The sequence below is a fragment of the Siniperca chuatsi genome, linkage group LG20, assembly GCF_020085105.1.
Source record: "Siniperca chuatsi isolate FFG_IHB_CAS linkage group LG20, ASM2008510v1, whole genome shotgun sequence".
In the NCBI taxonomy this organism is placed as follows: domain Eukaryota; kingdom Metazoa; phylum Chordata; class Actinopteri; order Centrarchiformes; family Sinipercidae; genus Siniperca; species Siniperca chuatsi.
The window spans coordinates 4439678-4461525 of NC_058061.1; the positions used below are offsets into that span (position 1 = coordinate 4439678).

General features: G+C 40.3%; 2 protein-coding genes across 8 annotated transcripts in view; one reads left to right on the top strand and one right to left on the bottom strand.

Annotated features, from left to right (window-relative positions):
* Positions 1-8750, top strand: part of skap1 (src kinase associated phosphoprotein 1) — a 34241-nt gene extending 25491 nt beyond the window's left edge. For all 3 annotated transcript variants that reach the window (XM_044180075.1, XM_044180074.1, XM_044180073.1), the window contains exons 12-13: positions 7991-8093; positions 8442-8750. In XM_044180075.1, coding sequence (XP_044036010.1) covers positions 7991-8083 — 93 coding nt within the window. In that variant the 3' untranslated portion in view covers positions 8084-8093; positions 8442-8750. The remainder of the gene's footprint in view (positions 1-7990; positions 8094-8441) is intronic.
* A 592-nt stretch (positions 8751-9342) lies between these two features.
* snx11 (sorting nexin 11) lies at positions 9343-20180 on the bottom strand. Of its 5 annotated transcripts, none has more exons than XM_044180056.1 (7): positions 20027-20180; positions 19026-19065; positions 18566-18652; positions 15940-16040; positions 13941-14036; positions 13596-13820; positions 9343-12795 (listed from the first exon to the last, which is right to left on the bottom strand). In XM_044180056.1, exons 2-7 carry the CDS (start codon positions 19047-19049, stop codon positions 11493-11495), a joined length of 1836 nt encoding a protein of 611 aa, XP_044035991.1. In that variant the 5' UTR covers positions 19050-19065; positions 20027-20180; the 3' UTR covers positions 9343-11492. The 5 variants fall into 5 exon arrangements, with proteins under 5 accessions (XP_044035991.1, XP_044035992.1, XP_044035994.1 ...); XM_044180057.1 differs by having other exon boundaries at positions 19026-19060; positions 20027-20163; XM_044180059.1 differs by lacking the exon at positions 15940-16040 and having other exon boundaries at positions 19026-19060; positions 20027-20153.
* Positions 20181-21848: the final 1668 nt, after the last annotated feature.

Below are 21848 nucleotides of genomic sequence, written 5' to 3' on the forward strand. Positions count from 1 at the left end.
CAAAGATAATTCAATGTTATTTAAACATCTCTCAGAATTCTGTGGTTTCTGGACACACTTCTCCCAGACAGTTGAAATGGGAGATTACTCTTTTGCCGTTCATCTCTAATGGGAACCGTTCTCGATTGCACCCTTGACTCGTAGACACAATTACAGGAGCAATTACAGTAGCTTTAAAATGAGTAAAATGTGATGCAAACATGTAAAATGTGTAATTATTTAAGGGTTAAACAACATCAACTCCAGTAAACACCTTGTCCTCATTTACATACTGAACATGCTGATATCCCCAACATCTAAATTCCTCTGTTAGTGAGCACTTGTTTCTCGATGCAGCAGTGAAGCACCAATAGTGGCATTGTCTTTTCCCGGGCCACTAGGGTGAAGTGCCATTTGGGCGCTGCGTAATGGTGCTGTTGTTCATTACGGAGCCTCTATCACAGGGGTTAATTGAGTAGGCAGCCATGCGAAGCTCTTCCTTTCTGTTTGACATAAACTGCAGGTGAAGCCATCCTGCATCTCAGCTCTTTTCTCTCAATCTATTTCCTCGTGTTTTATGGCCATCTTGAAGTTACATGCAGAGTATCTACCAGTGAAAAGCCACCCTACTGGAAATCAATGGCTTGTAATTTGGGCACTTTTACTCTACTGCGTATAGGGACTCCTTCCCAGACTGTTGCTATTGGTTGGTTTGAAATTGAATCATCATGTTCTGTGTTTTGGCTAAATTATCTGAAGAGCTGAGGGAGGAAGAAATTACAGTATATTCATATATATATATATATCTATATATATATATATATATATATATATATATTTAGTAATTATGTGGTAGGGATTGAGAAATTATGTATTTAACCTCATGATTTCTTGCATCTTTAATAAGCAGTTGGAGCCACTGACTTTTAATTAATTGAAATATTTAAATTTTGGGATGTTTTTTTAGTGCAGAAACAATAATGTTCTCACTTTTATAGTAAAATAAAGTCAAGGTTTTAGGTTTAGATAGATAAACAAACAGGATCAAAATAGAGCCTTTTGTTTATGACAGCAGATGTGGCACATGTGAAATATGCTCTTCACCGAAGATGGACTTTTAATTGAAGTTCTCTTGGCAGAGCCAGATTAATGAGATGCCAGCCTTCTCTGTCTGTGTGTGCTGGTTGAAAATGTCAAAACAGCCATGTCCATTTTTCACGTAAGGATGACAAAGGCAGCGTACTTGGGGAAACAAAAGAGACCTGGCTCCGTGCTACAGATCCGCCTCAAACAGCCTCAGCCCTGCCTGGCGTATTACTTTTCACTGTATGGATCAGGTTACTGCTTCACTGAAGACCTTAAAAGCAAACTAAGTCCAGGTTGGAAGCAAGACTTAGTTGTAGTATCTCATAATCTTAATGACACAGATTACTCTTGTTTTGTCAAGCTGTACGCTGAAGTCATAACAAAGTGACAGACTACGAGAGAGTATTCTAACTGTCCTCTAATGGATTTAAAGCGAGGGCCTGGTTGTAAATTATTATGAGATGATCTCCGGACGGCTTCCGAATGTTTGGTTTTGTGTGACGACACGACTCCACCCGTGTCCCATTTTGCGTCCTTAAAGCATCACATTCCCCTCATGAATAGCATTATTTGGATTATAGCCTGTAATCGGCTATTTATTTTAATGAGCCCTTGGGGAGGGTTTCCCTGCATCTTCTGTGTGTACACGCAGGCCCCGTTGGCGTTCAGTTTTACGGGGGGATTCCTGAGAACCCTGACCTCGATGAGTGAAATACGGGCCCTTGGCTAGAACTCAAGTCTGTCGCTTAACTGGGGACCCAGACACATGAAATGGCCGTAATAAAACCAGGGCCCATAAATTCTCTTAGAGGCTGGGAGGCCTGGTTGTCTGTGCTGTTATGTCAACACTGACCATAATTACAAGGTAATAAGGACACGCTCTAAGTGCTAAATCAATGGTGCTAACAAACTGTTATTTTTTAAAGCTGGGATGTGATTGACTGCTGAAGTGCAGAATGGGATAGCCACAGGCGTGGTGTCATATGGCTGTGAACTGAGGAGAACATGCCGATTGTATAAAAGGCCCTCATCCATCATTATTGATCTCTCACTTACTGTAAAGTGGGGGCATTTTTACTGTATTTGTGTTTTTTTTTCTCTTGTGTGTTGCTGTGTGTGTGTGCACATATCTGTGTATCACTGACAAAATAAATAAATTAGGAACCTCACAACTCATATGAATCCCATTAGTTCAAGAGAATTAATCTCGTAGTGTGCCTCTGCCGCCGGTTTCAGCAATGCCTATCTTGCTTTCCGCACAGCTCGATGGCGATGCTCAGCGCGCTGATACATGAGGTAGAAACACACCGTGAAATCCATCTTGTGAGTTTTGCTGTGGCATTTCATTTCTGAGAGCTTGCATTTTTCTAATGTGCATTATGGCTTTACAATGACATTTCAGTGTGTGATGACAAATACTGGTGAGCTCCGTTTTTTGCAGTATCACACTCTCAGATTTTTTAACTCGATTTAAATTGTTGAGATGTTTCACACACATTTCCACTGCATCATAGCCTGAAACATGCGACGAGATATTTGTCATAGGATTTACAATGTGTTGTATTAATTTATCACAGCTATTGTTTCACTTCTCCCTGACATGCGTAATGTCTGTATACTTTGTCGGCCATGTCCCACACTGCATTCTTGCCCTCTAATTTATGTGTCCAGAATCAAAAGACATGGGCTCTACAGGTCAGCTGTCACATTCCTGTATTCCCACAGGCACTCATGGAGAACGGCGGGATGGAGTGGGAAGAGATTTATGGCACAAACCAATCCAGGGTCCTTAAAACTCTGGCAAGCGCTGCTGCCACCTCTTCCTCGTTCTTTCCATCGCCCTGCTCACCTCTCCTCCTCCATCCGCTGTCCAACCAAAACCCAGAGAGCAGGGAGACGGGCCAGCCAATTGGGCGCGTCTCCCAAAGCAGAGCGTCACATCACATTTGGCCAAAGTGTTCAGATGCAGCTGCTTGTTAGAGACAATGAGAACGTGGACACCACTGACACCTTGTGGCGGTTTCTAGCAGAGTTTTGTAACAGGATGGTTTTATTAAATGACAACTTATACAAACACCAAAAGCTGATTTACAGCCTTATAGATTTACTTGCTGTGATTTACAGTCCCGTATAAATACAAGTTACGATGTTAAAAATTGTAAAAAGAAATTCAAAAATTCATTTTGTGTTTAAAATGCAGCTCGTATTCAATCCAGGCTACCTGTGACAATCTTTCTTTAGGGTCATAACAGGCTTCTTCTATGTTTAACAAGCCGTTTTGGCCCGCTGCCTGCAGGTCACACCGACTGAATGCGGCTGAAGAAAAGGAAAAGTGAGCAAACAATCAGATGGGAAAAGTCAAGCAAGAGAGACAAAGAGAGTGGATCCCTTTATTCTTTTGTGTGAACCCTGTCCCCCCTCTCCTTTCTCCTTTTCTCTGTCACACACCCATTTAAAGACCCCTAGCTGCTATTGTGGCCATAGACACCAAGACGCTATAGACAGGCAAGACATCCTATTTACCACCCAAAGTAGCAGGGGGTGAGTCTGGGGTTTGGGGTCATGCAGGAGGCAGCGGTCATCCCCCGGTCAACTACAGTAGGTCATTATTCAGCCCAAGCCAATAGCCCAGAACCGCGTCCGAGCAACCCACCCCCAATCCATTCTGCTTAATTATTATAAATGAGGGGCGGCGTAAACAGCCATCATTACAGACACTCAGTGGCATACACAAATCCACTTTAAATTGCTATTAAGTTAAGGAGCTATCTGTAATCCCAGGCGTGCATTAGAAAGGAGCAAGTAGATTTTCTTTTTATTAAATCTCATCGTCCCTGAGATATTTTCAAACGTTCTCATGCTCTGTCATGTATCCAATTTGAAACCAATCCACTGATTTTAATTAAAAGCCCACTTGGAAAAAAATGGACACTAAGTAGCCATTTCGATCTCTGGTTGTGCAGAATTATCATCCATATTTCTGGATGAATTTCGACAAGATTTCTTTTGGCACCGAATCCTTATAACCCCCCCGAAAATAAGCACTTTTCCCTACAGTTTCAGGTATTATCAGGTCATTTGTGAGGTGTACCCGTATGAGCAGTGAGGAGAGCTCGCTAACCTGATAACGGGTTACAAATCATGTGCTTCTGTCTGGTAGAGGTGTCCATGTTTCTTTGTTAGAGTGACCAGTGATGGAAGAACTGCAGAGAGCTGCAGTGCATCTGATGAGTCTATGTAGAGGAGAAAGAGAAAGAAACGCAGAAAAAAAAAAAACCCCAGAGAGGATGCAAGCAGAAAGACTGCTACAGGAGAGATGGAAAGAGGGGAATAGGAGGGAGGGGGTTGGAGATGGGCAAGGAGGGAGGGAGGGAGAGATTGTAACACCCAGGCGGCGGGTTCAGCAGCAGGGCAATGAGAGACTTCCTGCGCTCCATCACGCCCAAGGCCTGCCTCAGTCAGCTGGTGGCCGAGGAAAGATGCCTCATGTGTCAGGCTTATTAGCACTCCCCCTAGTTTGTATGCATTTGGGATTGTGTTTGAGTGTGTGTGTGTGTGTGTGTGTGTGTGTGTTTCATCTGGCAGCATGTGTGTGTGTGTGTTTGAGAACAAGATGAGAAAGGAAAAGAGGAAAGGAAGAGGACATGCAGTCGCAATCTCTGCAGAAAGAATTTTACATTTTCCCCCCGAAAAAGGTGCGTTTCCTGAAAGAAAGAGATATTAAAGCTGTGTTTTGTTTAGGTACGTGGTGGTGGCGTGACACTGCCTCACCCGTTGTTTTTACCGCATCCAACCAACCTCGACTCACCTTCTCCCCGCTTCAGGCTCGGGTAGCTGTCAATCCGTCCTCCAGTCGGGAACATGAGCGATGGGCCTATCAGAATGCCACCATTAGCCAGCCCCCTGAGTGGTAAATAAACGATCGCGCCGGTACACTGCAGGTGTTGTCATGGCAACCCACTCTCAGTGCCAGCCCCGCCCACGCTCATTCCCCGCTCTCTCGGCGGAGGAGTCACCAGGAGGTCAACTAGTCAACGCGCCGCAGCCGCCACGACACGGCGCTGTTTGGCCCCCCTCCCTCCTCTCTGCTCACACACAGAGTCGATTTGATCTGCATCCAGGTTGCAGCAAACACAGGCTCTGATATGTGTCACCCCTCACACTCAGACAACACACTGTATCCTGGCACATCTTGTTAATGAGATAAAACCAGACATGTCCCAGAACCCGCTCAGGGACGCCCCAGAGCATCTCGAAGGGAACATCTTCCATTTCAGATGAATACTAAACAACTCGTCCAATCATTCACAGCCCCACAATGAGCCGAAATACGCCTGTTCTTTGCCCCAGCTTTAGCGTTTCAGAGCTTAAGGTGCAAAATCACACAAAAACTAATCAACCTAAAAGACAAAAAGAGGAAAACAAACAGAAGGAAGGGGACATTGAGGAGTTAGCATAGTTTTTGTCATTTGGATAATTTACTCTCCACGCCTCTTGGAATGTCCCTATTACAGCAGGTGTACTCTGGATGAACCCATTTCAAGTATGAGGAAGATGGACTCTGCACGCCTGACAGACTTCCACTGCCATTGGCACCCACTCTGTGATGTAGCAGTTGTATTAAAATGGCGGCGCTGATAATCCAAAAGACCTTTCTCAGGGAGAATTTGAGACCGACTGCACAGATGGGCCGCGGAGATAAATAAAACTCTCTGTCACTACGGTTGGTGGAATAGTGCTGCGACGCCCCCAAGGGAGAGAAAAACTGTTTCGCTCCCTCTCGCCGATGCCTCCCCCCCGTCCGTCTGTCTCCCCTCTCCTCCTCTGTTCACGTTATCACGAATGGGAACCAGAGCCAGCTTTCCGCAACCGGGCTTTTCCCTCTACAGTCTTATGGGGAGCATAAAAAGACCATTTCAGACTTAACTTTCCCCTGCGTTATGAGCTCAAACACACACTGAATTGCCAGTCAGTTTGTCAGAGAGCCAAACATACTAGAACATCCCAGTCAGAGCTGTCAGTGAGGTTCGTAGGGGAAAACGATGAGGCCTGGATGGACAATCTAGCTCATTGTGGGTACCTGTTTGTGCTGTAAGAACACTTGAGTCTTGTGGTTTATCACTTTCTAAGCGATCCATTCATCCTTGCTGTCCAAACACCACTCATTAGCTGCAGGCCTCATTCCTCTGGCTTGAAAGAGGTGTCAGGTCCGGATGATAGGCTGAACCTTTGACAAAATGCCGTCCATCATGTCAGAGTATGTGTGTGTTTTTACAACTAGAACCCGAAAGAACAAGAAGTGAAGTCTGATTCCTATCTGAGACATTACGTTATCAGTGGAAAAACACCACACTTGTGTATGCGTGTGCTTACATGCGCTTGCACGTACGTAGTATGTGCTTGTGTGTAGTTGAGCGTTTCGTCTTCTCCTCAGTGCTGAGATGTACTGTTCACGCAGCCATTCTCAATCTGCTGGAAAACAGAGGAGAGATGAGTGGCCAGGCTCTCCGTTCCAACAGGGCAGGAAAATGACGGCCGGCTGGTGCCTCCTCTGCTGGGCTTTAACGCCCCTCTGGTCTCTAGCCAAATATTGATCTACTACAGATCTAGTTAGAGCCCAACTGCTGTGATCAGATGATCATGTGGTTGTTAATGTGAGTCATGTTCCATAAAATGCTTAAAGCACAGAATGAATTAAATATTTTGCTATTTCAGTCTTATGTGAGAGGGCTGAAATCTGCAAAACGGAGTTTTTAGATCTGGAAAAGCGATGGAAGATGTGTCGTACGCGTAAAATATCTGCATGTTTTCGATTCTTTATTGGCCGTAACTATAGTATATTTTCTCTCTCAATTAATGTTCTGATAAATTAATAAATTAAATGCAACATAAAATCTCACATTCCACCCACAATTAGATTGAATTAATTTTGATACTTCCTCAAAGGTATAATACAACAATAATGAAACTTTTAATCAAGCCTCTATTTAAAAGAGTGACATTTATTTTTAAATCAAATTAAAAACAGCTGCTCAGTGTGTCTCAATTATATTTTTAACATCTTGTAGGATACATACAAATTCTGTTTTTATTCAGTCAGTCAAAAGCAGGGCCTTTATTGTATTTAATTAGACAGAAGTCAGATTGAAGTGGGGGTTTTTTTAATGACAAGAATATTTATTTATATTTATCAATTTATCAATTAAAACTTTTAAAATGGATGCATAATATTATAATATTGTTGATGTTTGGCTGCTTATTTTGTTTTTAGCAGCTGTCAAAAAAGGTTTTCCACCTTTTGGTGAAATGAAACTAAGAAAGTTGTTTCAGTACAGGATTTTATTAACTGAGGTCAGCTTAAGTTACAGTGCATTTAATCTGTGACCCGCAATTAGCATTATATTGTTTATGTATAAATGCAGAAAAGTGTCTGATCCTGTTTCTTTTCCTTTTTAATCACAGTACAGAAATGAAGTCTTGTTATAATTAGTCTGGGAAAACAGGCAGGCTGCTGTTACGGCTTTTGAGCTGTAAAAAAAACGCTGTTTTATTTTAGACACTCACTGTTTCAATAGTCTTGTTTACCGTTTCCCCCCCATTTTTGAATGCAAACCCTCGAGGCTAATGCACCCCAACGCCTATTAGAGTATTGTACGTGGCTGTTTTGCTGGTGGGATCTAGACTCCTGGATTTCCTTTGCTAAAGCGGAGTTTATACAGTACAATAGCATTTTTAACCTTATTATTTTAGTAGCCACATATAATTGCAGTTCGAATCATTCGAATGCTTGTTCTAATGTTAATAATACGAGACACACAGTACGCTCCAATAAAAATGTGAGATTGGTGCTTAATCCTGTTTCGTTTACTTGTCCATGTCCCCCTCGGAGACTTACAGTTGTTTTATTTGTTAATTTTGGGTCCAGGAGTACAACATTCACGGCTGGTGGGTCGGCGAGCTGAACGGCACTGTGGGTATCGTCCCCAAAGACTTCCTGCACCCTGCCTACATCCTCTGAGCTCCAACAGGTACAGAGGCACTCTCTTATCATCAGCATTATGGACCATTACTGTGGCCTAATACACAGAAACGGTCCCCCTGGTACTCATCCAGATTGCCATTGAGGTATATTCAGTCGTTGACCTGCCATTTATGGCATCTGCTGGCTGGAAGAAGTACTGCATAAAGCAATCTGAACGCTGCAATGGGTGAGAATAAATATGTGCAACAAAAGCATGATTATAGCATCAGTTGTCCTATTTAAGAAAATGATTCCGTAATACTGTTAGATAGGCGCAGCTTAAAATGAATACTGAATTATTAATGCATGTTTCTCTGACAGTGTGTTTCAATTTTTTATTTTTTATTTTTTACAGAGCTGCAGCCGACACATCCGGCCATGAATTTCACAGACAGCCCTGTCAGATAATCTTTTGCAATTTGAAAATTATTCTCTCTCCTTCTCATTCTCTCTGTAAATTATATCATGTAAATCTGCTGCAGTAGTACTTATTCCTGTACACTATAAACCATTGGTAAAGGTCTTGCCTACAATATCGACGTGCAAACCAGAGCTAAAACAATTAGTCGATTAATCAGTTAATCAATGGACAGAAAATTAAGCGACAACAATTTTGATCATCCGTTAATTGTTTGTAATAAAGTCAAAAGCTTCTATAATGTGAGGATTTGCTGCTTTTCTCTGTTTTATATCATGTATTAAATATATTTGGGTTTTTGGCTGCTGGTTGAATAAAACGTTATTTGAAGACGTCGCATTGGGCTCTGGTAAAAGGTGAGAGGAATTTTTCAGACTTTGAAAATGTTTAATATACTAAACGATGAATTGATTAATCAGAAAAAATAACTAACAGAATAATAAATAATGAAAATCATCGTTAGTCGCAGCCCTAGCCCCAAATGTATAAATTATTGTGGACATTTATCAATTCACTGGTTAAAATGAGCAATATGTAGATTTCTCTTGTCTCGTCACAGACATACATTTAAAAAAAAAAAAAATCAGCAGATGTTATGTACATTATGTAAAGTATTTTAAAACGCATTGTATCTGGAGTAAAACACAGAAATCCACAAAAATAGCACTGGCCTTTTCTGATTTTTCATTTTAAATCCAGTTATTAAAGTCAGTGTTTCATTTTCAGCCACTAGGTGGCAGGATTGCTCCAATATCGTGTCTTAAAACCGTGAGATGTGTGTTTGGTTAAGACATCAGTAACACGAAACCACAGAAATGAACAGTCACATGTAACACAGTAAAGAAGACAACTATTTATTTGAAATAAGATTAGATTATAGTTTGCATTTACACGGACATCATCACTCAGGTTGTTGTCATTGCCCTTGTAGATCCATGTTATAAAATAGGTCTCTTTGGAAGGGGGTGTTTGCCTCTGAACATTATTTTCAAAAAACTTTTTAAAAAGCAACTCAACTTTGCAAAAAAATAAAAATACCTGAACTCATTTACAGTGTAGAAAGAAAGCAAAACCCAGTCCTCTACAATCAAACAACTTGATCCCACGGCTGTGACCCGGGATGAGTGACGAGGCTCATTTCTATGTGCACAATAAACTCTGGGTCCCTTTTTTTAAATGCAACAAAAATAATTAGAATCACAAGCAGAAGTGTGTGTGTGTGAAAACAATGTCAAGGTCAAACTGTAGCCATCTTACAAAAGTTTCAAACTAACTGGCAGCGCTCACAGAACATGGCACGACAAATATACTTTTAAATGTAGGCTGTGATTTAACAAAAAAACACATGTTCACCTTAACCAACTGTCGTTAGTTAGAAAACATGTTGGGTAAAAGCAATATAGCCTCTAACATGAAATAAATAACTGGGGGGGGACAGCCTACCTGATATGACACCCAGACTGACAATGATAAAGCTGAGTGTATGTGAACCATGGTGTCGCCCTACACATGTGATTCATCCGTTTCCTCTTTAGGGAGTTTTGATCACCACACTAAGAAGAAAAAAATCCAGTAAAAGAGCAGACTATGTTAAAAGAATACACATCATTATTAAGATCACAAGACTGAAAAGGTGTCGGTATTGCACAGGGGTTCCCAGGTGAATAAAATACTGTTTCAATCTTATTCACTGCTTGCTTCTGTTGTTGCCACACTGCAAATTCGTATTCTGATCATTTTTATCGTAATCATCAAATTTCTTCTGAACATAACCAAATATTTATTTGTGCTTTGTTGGGCTAAAATATCTTTTCTTTTCCCTCTTTGATCCACCATCTGATAATACATATCAGGTCAACACTGCTGCCTATAAAACATGATTTGTTCAGAGCAGAACTCGTGTTCTAACTAAACTGGTTTAATGTTGATCTCTGATATCTGAAGACAAAGCAAGCCATCCTGCGTTAGCTGAGTTATATCAGCTATAAACTTTATCAGGATTCAGTAGGACACAGTTGTTGAGTTTAAATAATACAGTGATTTTTATGGGTTTCACATTAAGTGAGGCTGTGCGAGAATAGCTGTGCGTGATTCTGCAGTGACTTTAAAGACGGATCTTTTCAAGTCGGTCTTAAAACAATACACACATGCCAACACGTACACTGAAACAGTTTTGGGTTGCTGTAATTGTTCCTCCTGTCCATACTGGCCGTGAAGAGATCCCTTCCTAAAGTGAGGAAACACTGGAAATACAGAAATTGGTCCTAAATAGGCTGTGACATTAGAAGAAACCCACTTGATTTGTCTACCTCAGCTCAACTTCAGAAAGCATTTTTGGATAGAATGAAGACTGTGGAGTTTTAAATTTCTCATCTATCTATCTCTCGAGTCAGTATGGACAGTAGGAACAATTACAGCAACCCAAAACTACATACGGACATGTGAGGGTTGACATAGACTTGAAAAAATGTGAATCCATTTTTTTTAATTTCAGTGTATATTTCCATCATAATTTGTCTCTCAAATGTTTCGTGATTAGTAGTAGTAGAAGTACTCCGCAAAACAACATGACTAAATTTTAGAGCAATCACATTAAACTTACAATGTGATTTCAAAAATGTTAATTTTATCTGTTTACACAACAATAAAATCTTTTTTATATATCTTTATATGGATGAATCATCCCAATCAAAGATGCATGTATCCTTTTTGTGAACTTGAGCACCCTCTGCTGTTCCCAAAAAGCCAATCATCATGCATGGCAGAGGAGCCAGTTAGAGGAGAAAAACCAATAATTAGTGTTCCTGAGTGTAGATGAAGATGTAAATTTTAAAATTAAATATACCCTATTAAAAAAAATCTAAGTTAGACCTACAACATGCGTGACAGCACAAGGTTTAAATTATACGGTACCCCCCATGCGGTTTCATGGAGTGTAGGTGTGAGTCACCTGTTTAACTAATGCACCTCCACCTCGTGACTGTCCTCTCAGGCGTCCAGAGACAGCGAGGACAAGGTTTCCTGCTCTGTACATTTACTATCATCTAATCCAGGCGTGCAGCTGGTCTCTAAGATGCTGAAGTCACTACTTTCAGTCAAATCTCCACCAGTTACAGTTGAGTTAAGGGTCAGAGATTTACTCAAGTCACCGATGTCAGTCATGTATCGCAGGTCCTCGTCCTCCTGGGCGGGAATGTCCTCTTTTTCCACGGGGCATCCATTCATGTGTAGGTCCAAAATGTTTCTACTGGAGGCCTCTACTTGTGACCGGTGAGTGACCTCCTCAGGAGACGTCTTCATGTAGCCGTTTGCAGCCCGGATCGAGTCCTCGGTCTCGTCACAAATGCTTTCTTCATCGCTGACCGTGACGATGCTCTCGTTGGAAGATGGCAGTGAGTGGCTGTCCTCGTCGCTCTCGTCTCTGGTCCCAACCAAATCCACTTCCTGTTCAACTTGCTTTTGGTCCATTTGTTGAACGGTGTCATCGCCGCCATTTTCCACCTCTGGGACACTGTGCACATTGTCAGTCGCTTCATGGATTTCTGACTCAAGTGGGGTCGCCTGTTTGCTCTCAGAGTCATCACTTTTTTCGTTGTTTTGCCCGTCTGAGGTCTTAAACTCCTCCAGACAGCTGACATCTTCAACGTGACTCTCAGTGCTACCAACGTGCTCGAGACCATTAACCTCAGAGATGACACGATTTTCTAAAACCTGCTTCTCAGAGCAGACGTCTTCCAGAACTACCTCCTGAGATTTGGCGTCACTGTCCTTAAAATCTAAAATTGCTACAGAATCCACACATTTTTCGGGCTCAGAGTCGACCTTTTCTATACTTTCCTCCTCAGAACTTTCCCGTTGATCAGCCTCCTCCTCTGTGTTTGGATGAGGAACAGTCCTAACGCTCTCCTCTCTTAATGAACACTCCTCAAACACGCTGTCCACCCCACAGTTCTCCTCAAAGCCAGTCCCCATGGGCGAGTGCACTAACACTGGTGTCTGTATCTGGCAGCTCCTCTGCTGGCTCTGTTCTGGAAGGCTGAGACTCTCAGGGTCATCCGGGCTGTCGGCTATAAAAAAGGTTGCTTCTGTCGGGCCACGGCCCTCAACAATGGCCTCTAGATGGTTGTTCTTCTGGAGGACCATTATTGAGGATTTCTCCTTGTACTGTAACTCAGCTGTGTCCTGATCACAGAGCTCCAGTAAACCAACAAGAGGGTCAGAGTCACTACATGAGAAAAGCTCAGGGCTGAAGATCTCCTTAGTTTGTATGTTAGGTTGATGAGGAGTTGGACTGTGGAGTGGTAAAGAGAAAACATTTATTTTAACTCACACTTTCAACAGAGCAGGAACTTAAAGAGATAGTTTGACATTTTGGGAAATATGCTTCTTCACTTTATTGCCGTGAGTTAGATGAAAATATCGACACCACTCTCATGTCTGTATGTTAAATATGAAGCTATAGCCGGTTAGCTTAGCTTAGCACAAAGACTGGACACAGGGGAAAACGGCTAGCCTGGCTCAGTCCAACAGTAACAAAATCCACTTACTGTACTGTGACATACTACTAAAGCTCAGTAATTAACATGTTATATCTTGTTTGTTTAATCTGTACAAACACCAAGTTGTGGTTTTATGGGGGGGGGTAACTGGCTGCAGCTTCATATTTACCGTACAAATACAAGCGTGGTATCAGTTTTTTACCCAACTCTCGGCAGGAAAGTGAATAAGTCTTTAACCATTTCTTTAATTCAACACATTCAACAATTACACCCATACGAGGGTCTTTGCAACCAGTTCAAAGTATTTGAAGCTGCAATTAATTTACTAATGGTTCAGAATATATCATTAAAACCTACATTCATCTTTTTTATATTAACACTGAATCTAATGAATGTGAAAAGGTTGGTAGTAGAACTATTGAGAATCAGCATCCGACTATGCAACACGCTGATTTTTCACTGCAATGGCAGTATGACAGATACCGCACGAAGGGCCTTAAATAAACCTAACTGAAAACAGAAGGGATAATGCAAAGGTAGAAGGTTATTTCCACATCATTAGGTCTATATCAATAGTGTAGATGCCTCACACCTTTCCATGGACTCATAAGAAACTGTCAAGCTTGGCTCCTTGATTGAATCCTCCTCCTGAGCCTGAGCAAACCCCCGATTGGACGAGGCGTAGGTGAGGATGGCGTCCGTCACAGAGTAGGGAGTGTGGCCCTGCACGCAGTCCTGGATGTGACCGACTGGCAGCTGGGTCTGCAGGAAGAGGTGGAGCTGGCTGTCTGACAGACATACTGTCATGTGCAGCACTCTGCCAGGACAAAAAATAAAAATAAAAAACATACATAAACATAATAACATCTTTGTTATCAGGAAGTTATATTTGACAGGTAGCTTGCATTGCAAAATTGTAATTTTTACAAGAACTGACTTGTCCAAGAAGGCCTGAAGTCCTTTCCTTCTCCTCTCCAGGAAGTCCTCATTGCTGAAGGAGAAGAAGGACTTTCCCGGAAGGTCTGGGACTGGCCTAGAAGGACGAAAAGAAGCAAAAAAAGGCTTCATTCTCCATGTTTGTAGACTACAGCACATTTACTTCGATAAATATGATACAGAAGTGCCAGGAAAGGAAACATTCGGAAAGGATGGTGACATGCAGACCATGTGTTTGCAAACAGTTGCTTATTTACACGTCCAGCAGTTACGTAGCAACATTAGCATTCATTTGGAGTCGTGTTTCTGGCCACCTGGTAAATGTGAGTCCAATATTTAATAATAATAATAAAACTTTATTTATAGAGCACTTATCAAAACAAAGTACAAAGTGCTTCACAACAAGAAAAATAAAATACCACAGTGAATGACGAAATATAAAGAAATAAAACACATAAAATACACAAAAGCTATAAATTAAACAGTAAAATAAACAGTTCAGGTAAAATCAGGATCTGCTTTCAGATAAAAATGTGTTTTGAGACGAGACTTAAACGAAGACACTGACTCAGACAGCCTGATGTCTTCGGGCAGGTTGTTCCAGAGCCTCGGGGCCCTGATAGCAAAAGCTCTGTCCCCCTTAGTTTTCATCCCGGACTCAGGAACAGACATGAGACCCCTGCCCGAAGATCTCAAACTACGTGAATGTTCATAAGGGATTACAAGGTCTAAAATATAGTCTGGGGCCATGAAGAGCCTTAAAAGTAATCAACAAGATCTGAAAATCAATCCTAAAACCAACAGGGAGCCGATGTAAAGAGGCTGAACCAGGTGTGATGTGATCGAACCTCTCGGTCCTGGTTTACAGCCGAGCAGCTGAGTTCTGTACAGTCTGCAGTCGTTTCACAGTTTTTTGATTAATACGTGTGAACAGGCTGTTACAGTAATCGAGGTGTGAGGAGATAAAAGCATGCACAACAGTTTCTGCATCACTAAGATTTAAAATAGATTGTATTTTTGCAATATTTCTGAGGTGATAAAAACATGATTGGACGAGCTCAGTGAAATGTTGCTCAAAACATAAATTGCTATCAAACAGGACACCAAGATTTCTTGCAACAGGCTCGACATGTTGTGACAGGTTACCAGTAGATGGCAGTATTTGTTTAGTGATGTGTTGGGGCCCAATAACAAGGATTTCAGTTTTATTTGAGTTGAGCTGAAGAAAATTTATCGACATCCAATTTTTTATGTCAGACAGGCAGTCCTGCAGAGAACTCAGCGTACTGAGGTCAGTGGGCTCGACAGGGAGGTACAACTGCGTGTCATCCGCATAACAGTGAAAAGAAATCCCATGTCTGCGGATTACATCACCCAAGGGAAGCATGTATAAGGAGAACAATATTTACTCTCATTTTAGCCCCGTTTTGGTTTACACCACCTCCTGAGGAAATATCTGGTTCTTTAGCTGCTAAATGCTCCTCTATGTTCACCAGCTAGTCTCTAACTGTGTCGGTCTGCTGTTTGCTGCTGAGCAGGTGGTGTACAGTGGGTTTGTAGAGTGTTTTCACTGAAAACAGCTGCCTGCTGCTGCTGGAGGTTGGTGAAGGCGTTTGGACTGAATCAAAACAGAAATTTGCGGGCTGTGAAACCAAAACAATGAGCTAAAGGATGATAAAATCCCCTGTAGACCTGAGGGGAACTACACAGTTGATAATTCTCTGTGGGTTAGTCACTATGAGCGACCCCTTTCATATTACAGAGTCATTTGATCTATTGTTAATATAAAAATATTAAAGTAGCAACAAATTAATGCTGGAAAATTTTCCTCTTTGATCTTGAGATGTGAAGCTCTCACATGGCAGTGAGAAGCTCTCACATGGCAGTCCATGCTAAATTGCCCCCGGGCCTCAGGCCTACGTTGAATGGTCACTACGATCTTCTCTGGGAAGAAAGAATACGAGAACAGGACTAGCCGCTCACTCTCCACAACAACTTACACCAAACCAGAATTCTTCTGAAGCTGCTTCTTGAGCCAGACAAACTCACTGTAGCGCCGACGCACGCAGGACGTCTTGGCTGTGAAGGCTTTACTGTTGGTCTGGGAATGAAAAAAATAAATGTTTTACAGTCAACAATACTAGATTATACAGAGACAAAGTATGAGGCGATGTGAAATCTCATTTAAGTGTGGCAATATTTTATATTTTTCTTAGAGTCAACAGATCCCGTGAAAAAGACCAAAACCAACAATAATGTGATCCTACTAACAAGTACTGTGCGTGTATCCAAAGCCTGATGTATCTTCTTCCTCTATGCCACAGAGCTCCATTGTTGTCCAAAAACTAAAAATACATCAATGAGCCACACTGTTGCACTGCGTGACGTGTTCCTTCCTTACCATGAACACACACACACTGTAGTTTGAGACAATCCCACACACACCGTCCTGCTGCTGGAAACACTAGAGCACAGAATCTGGATTCATCCACCGCTGAAAATAGTCCCCAACAAATGCACTATTTCCTCCTGATTGAGTAATGTTTGCTAAAAACTACAGTGACCAGATGTTTTAGAAAATTACGGAGCCTTTTTTAAAAATAAAACAAAATATTTGTGATTCATTTTTAAAGATTTACATCTTCAGGAACTTATGGCCTTGGGGCTGAATGTCACAGACAGAATAGGGAAATCAGAAAGCATTGAGAGACGGACTAACACATTATTTGTTTTGGTCATTTCATGGGATTTGTTGACAATAAGAAAAATATAAAATATCACCAGCCTTATCCTTTAATTTTAAAATGTATAGCAATTTATTCACAATTAATCTTGTCTATTTTTGGGACTAATGTTTAAACTGGAATGACTCATGCTCCAGCTGTTCAACTCCTGCTGAGATTATGTCAGAAGTGAAGCATTATCACATGTCAGGTTTGTTCCAGCAACGTGTGACACAGTCCAGTGATGCGTGCGTAACACGCCACCTTCTGACAGGCCATAATCAATTACAAGCAGCGTTGGTTAAGTTAATGTCATTAAAGCAGAAGAACAAATTCCATTAGAGGATCAAGGTCCTCACATCACTTCTTCACCGTGGAAAAGTACCCTTTAACGTACTGATCACCGTTATTCAGACATATTATTAGAGCTGCATTGATTAGTCAATTATTTGATTAGTTGATCAACTGAAAATAAATCAGCAACTATTTTGATAATCAAATAATTGTTTTAGTCATTTTTTTATGCAAAAATGCCAAACACTTGCTGGTTCCAGCTTCTCAAATATGAGTGTTGCTTTTCTTCGTCAGACATGATAGTAAACTGAAGATCTTTGGGTTTTGGCGCGTCGGTCGGGCAACACAAGATGTCACTTTGGACTGTGGGAAATTATAACAGGCACTTTTTACTATTTTCTGACATTTTATAGACAAAACGATTCATCAGTTTATTGAGAAAATAATCTGCAGAATAATTGATAGTGAATATAATTGTTAGTTGCAGTTCTACATGCTGTTAAGACAGATTAGACATTGAAGCATGTTTTTATGAGCTTTAAAATATTCTATACAAATATGCATCCAAGTGTTTCAATTTAGGTTAAAACATTTTAGACGACAGTTGAAATAGTTAAATGTTGGGCAGGTTTACAGTTTCTGTACAGTGATAAAAGCAGTGAGAAGTGTTTTTCTAGAAGGTGTTTGTGGAGGTGAGATTAGCTGAAATATCTGGAAAAGCTACTTGTTTTAACTTTCTGCATTTCTAATTCTAACACTGTGCGCATTTGGGGGCTCACATTTACCCGTGAAAGACAACAGCATATCGACCACAGACAAAATGATGTAAGATCATGTGAGGTCACATGATTTTAGCCAATTTCATGAGTCAACGCCCACACAACACATCCGTCTAGGCATGGAGCCTTGCTGCTGACACAGCATTCCTCATCACAGGCCGCTGCCCAGACAACAACACCAACTCCTGTCCAAACAGAACGTAAGGAATCTATCTGCTGCGTACTCAGTGGTTTCCAAAGACTGGGGTTAAATTAAGCTGAAACTGAAAAGGGTCTTTTTATGGTGTGGTAGGGGCGTCTGAAGCTCTCGTCTATTTAATCTTCCTATTACCTTCAAAAGTATTTTCTAGTATGAGACAGGATTAATACAAAACTGTAAGTTTGTAGATTAGTGTCAAAAATTAGTACACTGGTAAAAAACTACCGGTAATTCTTATCTGGTGAGAAACTAAGTATCATCAAGTCGTCTTGTCTTAAGGCAAGGCTAGTTCATTTGTGTGTCTTTCATCTGTTTTTATCATGTCATGTTTTTATATGTCGATTATTCTGACAATTATTTTCCAGAAATAATTTTAGAAAATGGTGACAGATGCCCCCCTCTCAGTCTTCAAGGTGTTGTCTGCAAATGTGTGACCAACAGTGCAAAAAGCAGCAAATCTTTACATTGGAGAAGCTGAAACAAGAGAGTGTTTCTGCCTGAAAACGGACATCTGTCGATTGATTAAAACGATTAATCGACTAACTGACTAGTCGTTTCAGCTCTAAATTACTCCCAAGTAGCTCACACTAAACATGACTGGATATATTGTAATTTAATTGTTCATACTCACATGTAGGAATATTTTATAATCCACATGTGAATTCCACGAGCCTTCGTTCTGAACGCGGGGATCTTGGACCCGCACTGCAACAAACTCCTGAAGGACAGAAACAGAGTCAATGTTTCACTTGTTTAAATAAAAAAAAATAAAAAAACAACCGCTGTGGTGCTTGTGTGCGTGTGTGTGTGAGTGCGTGTGTGTGTTTTGCTGTATGGTGGTTAAACCAACAGATAGAAATCTACAGTAGATTGCTGTGTAGACACATGACACCTCTTCAAAAGAGATGAAGTTCCTCATATGCTTATAGACACATCAGTGGCGTTATTGTTCTTTGGTATTTGATAAGTGGAAGTTTAAAAGGGTATATTTCCCTGTAGAAATTTCTTTTTAGGTTTCACCAACAAGAGAGCTCACATTAGAAATTAATATTCCGGTTTAATGCGGAGAAAGAGAGCGGGAGGTTACTTACTACTTCTTCTTGATTCCTGATCATCCTACCGAGTGCTGCACTGCAAAGAAAGGAGACATCAATGAGGGGAGGATTCACTAAAACAGGATCAAAAGCTCAAACCGTGTTCGTCTTCTACAGTGTTGTCGTGAGCTGATGACTCATCCTCCCAAAAGAGAGGCTGGTCAGCGAAAAATCAACTCTCGCAGGCATCTCTCTTTACAATCCAGAGGAAGAAGAACTCAAGACTCTTAAGAGCTTTTTCAAAAAGTAACAAGCAGCCACCTCTCCTGGACTCATAGTAGCTTGCTGAGTCTCTTTGTCGCTTTGTAAACTTCTTCATTAGCAGCTTATGATCCACACACTGTACAGCTGGTAGACCAAGATTTCTTGCTGCAATTAACAGGTATTTTCATCTGTCGACTGGTTTTTCCATTAAATCAATTAGTTGTTTTTACTATAAAAAGTCAGAAAAGGCCTGACAGCCCAATAACTTCCTTTATAAATAACATAAAGGATTAATCAATTGTCAAAATAGCCAGCAATTGATTTTCTGATAACAGACTAATGATTAATGGACTACTTGTTTCAGCACTAATGCAAAGGAAACTATATGGATTTCAGACAGAAAGCAGACCATGTTGATCAACAACATACCAGCCATTGTTACCAACACTGGCAACAGATATTTCTCCATCAAAACAAAGTACAAAGTATTCTAGCTATGATGGGTGTTTCCTGATTTGGCAGATATGCCCTGAACCTTTTTGAATTTCACAAATAAACCACCAGAATTTAATGTATGATATACGAAATAAAATAATAAGAGAGAGCATATGCTACTGAGCACCATTAAAATCTCTAACCAGTTCACAGGTATCATTATGTCATGTAATAAAAGCTAACGACTTTCTAAAGGGAAACGTTAGGCTAGTAGTCTGGCCTGACTGATTACACCTCTAAAAAAAATTACGCTACAGGAAGGTTCAGCTAAAGGCTAATGCCAGTCGACAACTACTTACTTTCATGAGGTGTATGTTAGTATCCAGCCGATGTTTCGGTTTTATTTAAGTACAAAAATCCTCAAATAAAGAGGCTTGTTTTTCCCGAACACCTCCTATCTCCATTTCGCAAGTCACAAACAGCGTTGCTACGTCAAACCGTGACGTATATACTTCCGGGAGTGCGCGCGCAGACAAGGACGGAAGAGGCGTGGAATTTTTTTCAAATTAGGTTTTTAAAAAAAAAAAAGTTTTATTTATTTATTTGATTCGCTTAACATTTATTATTTTCTATAGTACTTCATACACACGCAAAGTAAGCTAATTCGCGCCAAAAAAAAAGTCAGTTATGAAAATAATGACTTAGCACAAGGTCTGCTCATAGACTGTATGGGGGCTACTTCCAGTTTGCTCAGATGATAAAGGTGGCTGAAAGCTCCTGAAAATTTACAGTAAGTGTAATAGAAAAAAGGCTATTCGTGGTAAGTCAAAATGATAAGATATTAAGCCAAAATAACTGTTATTTTATTTATTTTCAGGGACAATGCACATTGATCAACATTGCTTTAAATTTAGCCAAAAGGCTAATTTTCAACTGTTGTCCCTTGGCAAGATGTTAACTTAGAAACAACACACAACATGTAAAATTAGAACAGGAGAAGCCAAAACATGAAGCAGCTGAACAGGATAAAAAGCTTATAGGAGTAAAGCAGCATCATGCAAAGTAGGACAATTCAGCCAATTAATACAAAACAATGTTAAAGGGACAGTTCACCCTAAAATCAAAAATATACATATTCCCTCTTACCTGTAGTGCTATTTATCCATCTAGATTGTTTTGGTGTGAGTTGCCGAGTTTTGGGGATATCGGCCGTAGAGATGTGTGCATTTATTTTAATATAATGGGACTAGATGGCACTCGGCTTGTGTTGCTCAAAGCGCCAAAAAAAAAAATTGAAAAACTCAACAGAAACTCTGCAACTCACACCAAAACAATCTAGATGGTTAAAAAAGCACTACAGGTAAGAGTAAAAAATGTCTATTTTTGATTTTGGGGTGAACTGTCCCTTTAAACAGACAATCGGTGCAGGCAGTTAAAATATAAAATTTACATTTCAGAAGACTATCTGACAAACAGAAATTATGAAATAACAAGTCAGAAATATTAGATAGGAAGTTAAAATTATGAGGTAGGAAGTCAAAAATGTGTCAATATTATGAGAAAGATAGTAGTAGTAATAGTACTAGCCTATATAACATACCTTGTGTATACTGTATATATTAGATTCATTGTATAGTTTACATACCTGTAAATACTTGTGTATACTGTATATAGATTCATTGTATAGTTGTCAATACTCTTCTATGTATTTTAAGTTAATCATCTTGCCATCAATATACAATATACTAGACTTGCACTACCAATGTACAGCATATAAACGATCACTGTACAAAGTTAGAGTCCAGAGTATGGTCCTAGTTTTATTTCAGTTTGTATTTAGATATCGTATATGCATCATTTATGTTGTTCTTATTTGATTTGTTTGAGTGTCCTTATGTTATGCCTTTGACATTTTAATTAAGGTGAAAATTCAGGGATGGCTATAATCCCCTTAGACAGTGATAATCCATTAAAAAAAAACCTTCATATATTATTCATTCAGCCATTAATTAACCCCAAATTAATAGATGGGTGAATCCCTGCTTTTACACCTGAAGGTTGAAATAAAGGGGTACCTATGATGTTATTTTTTTTTTAATCTAAGGGGCTTTCAAAAACCCCTTAATTCGTCCAGAAAACCCATTAAAACCCCTTAATATATCACAGTCTTTTTATTTACCC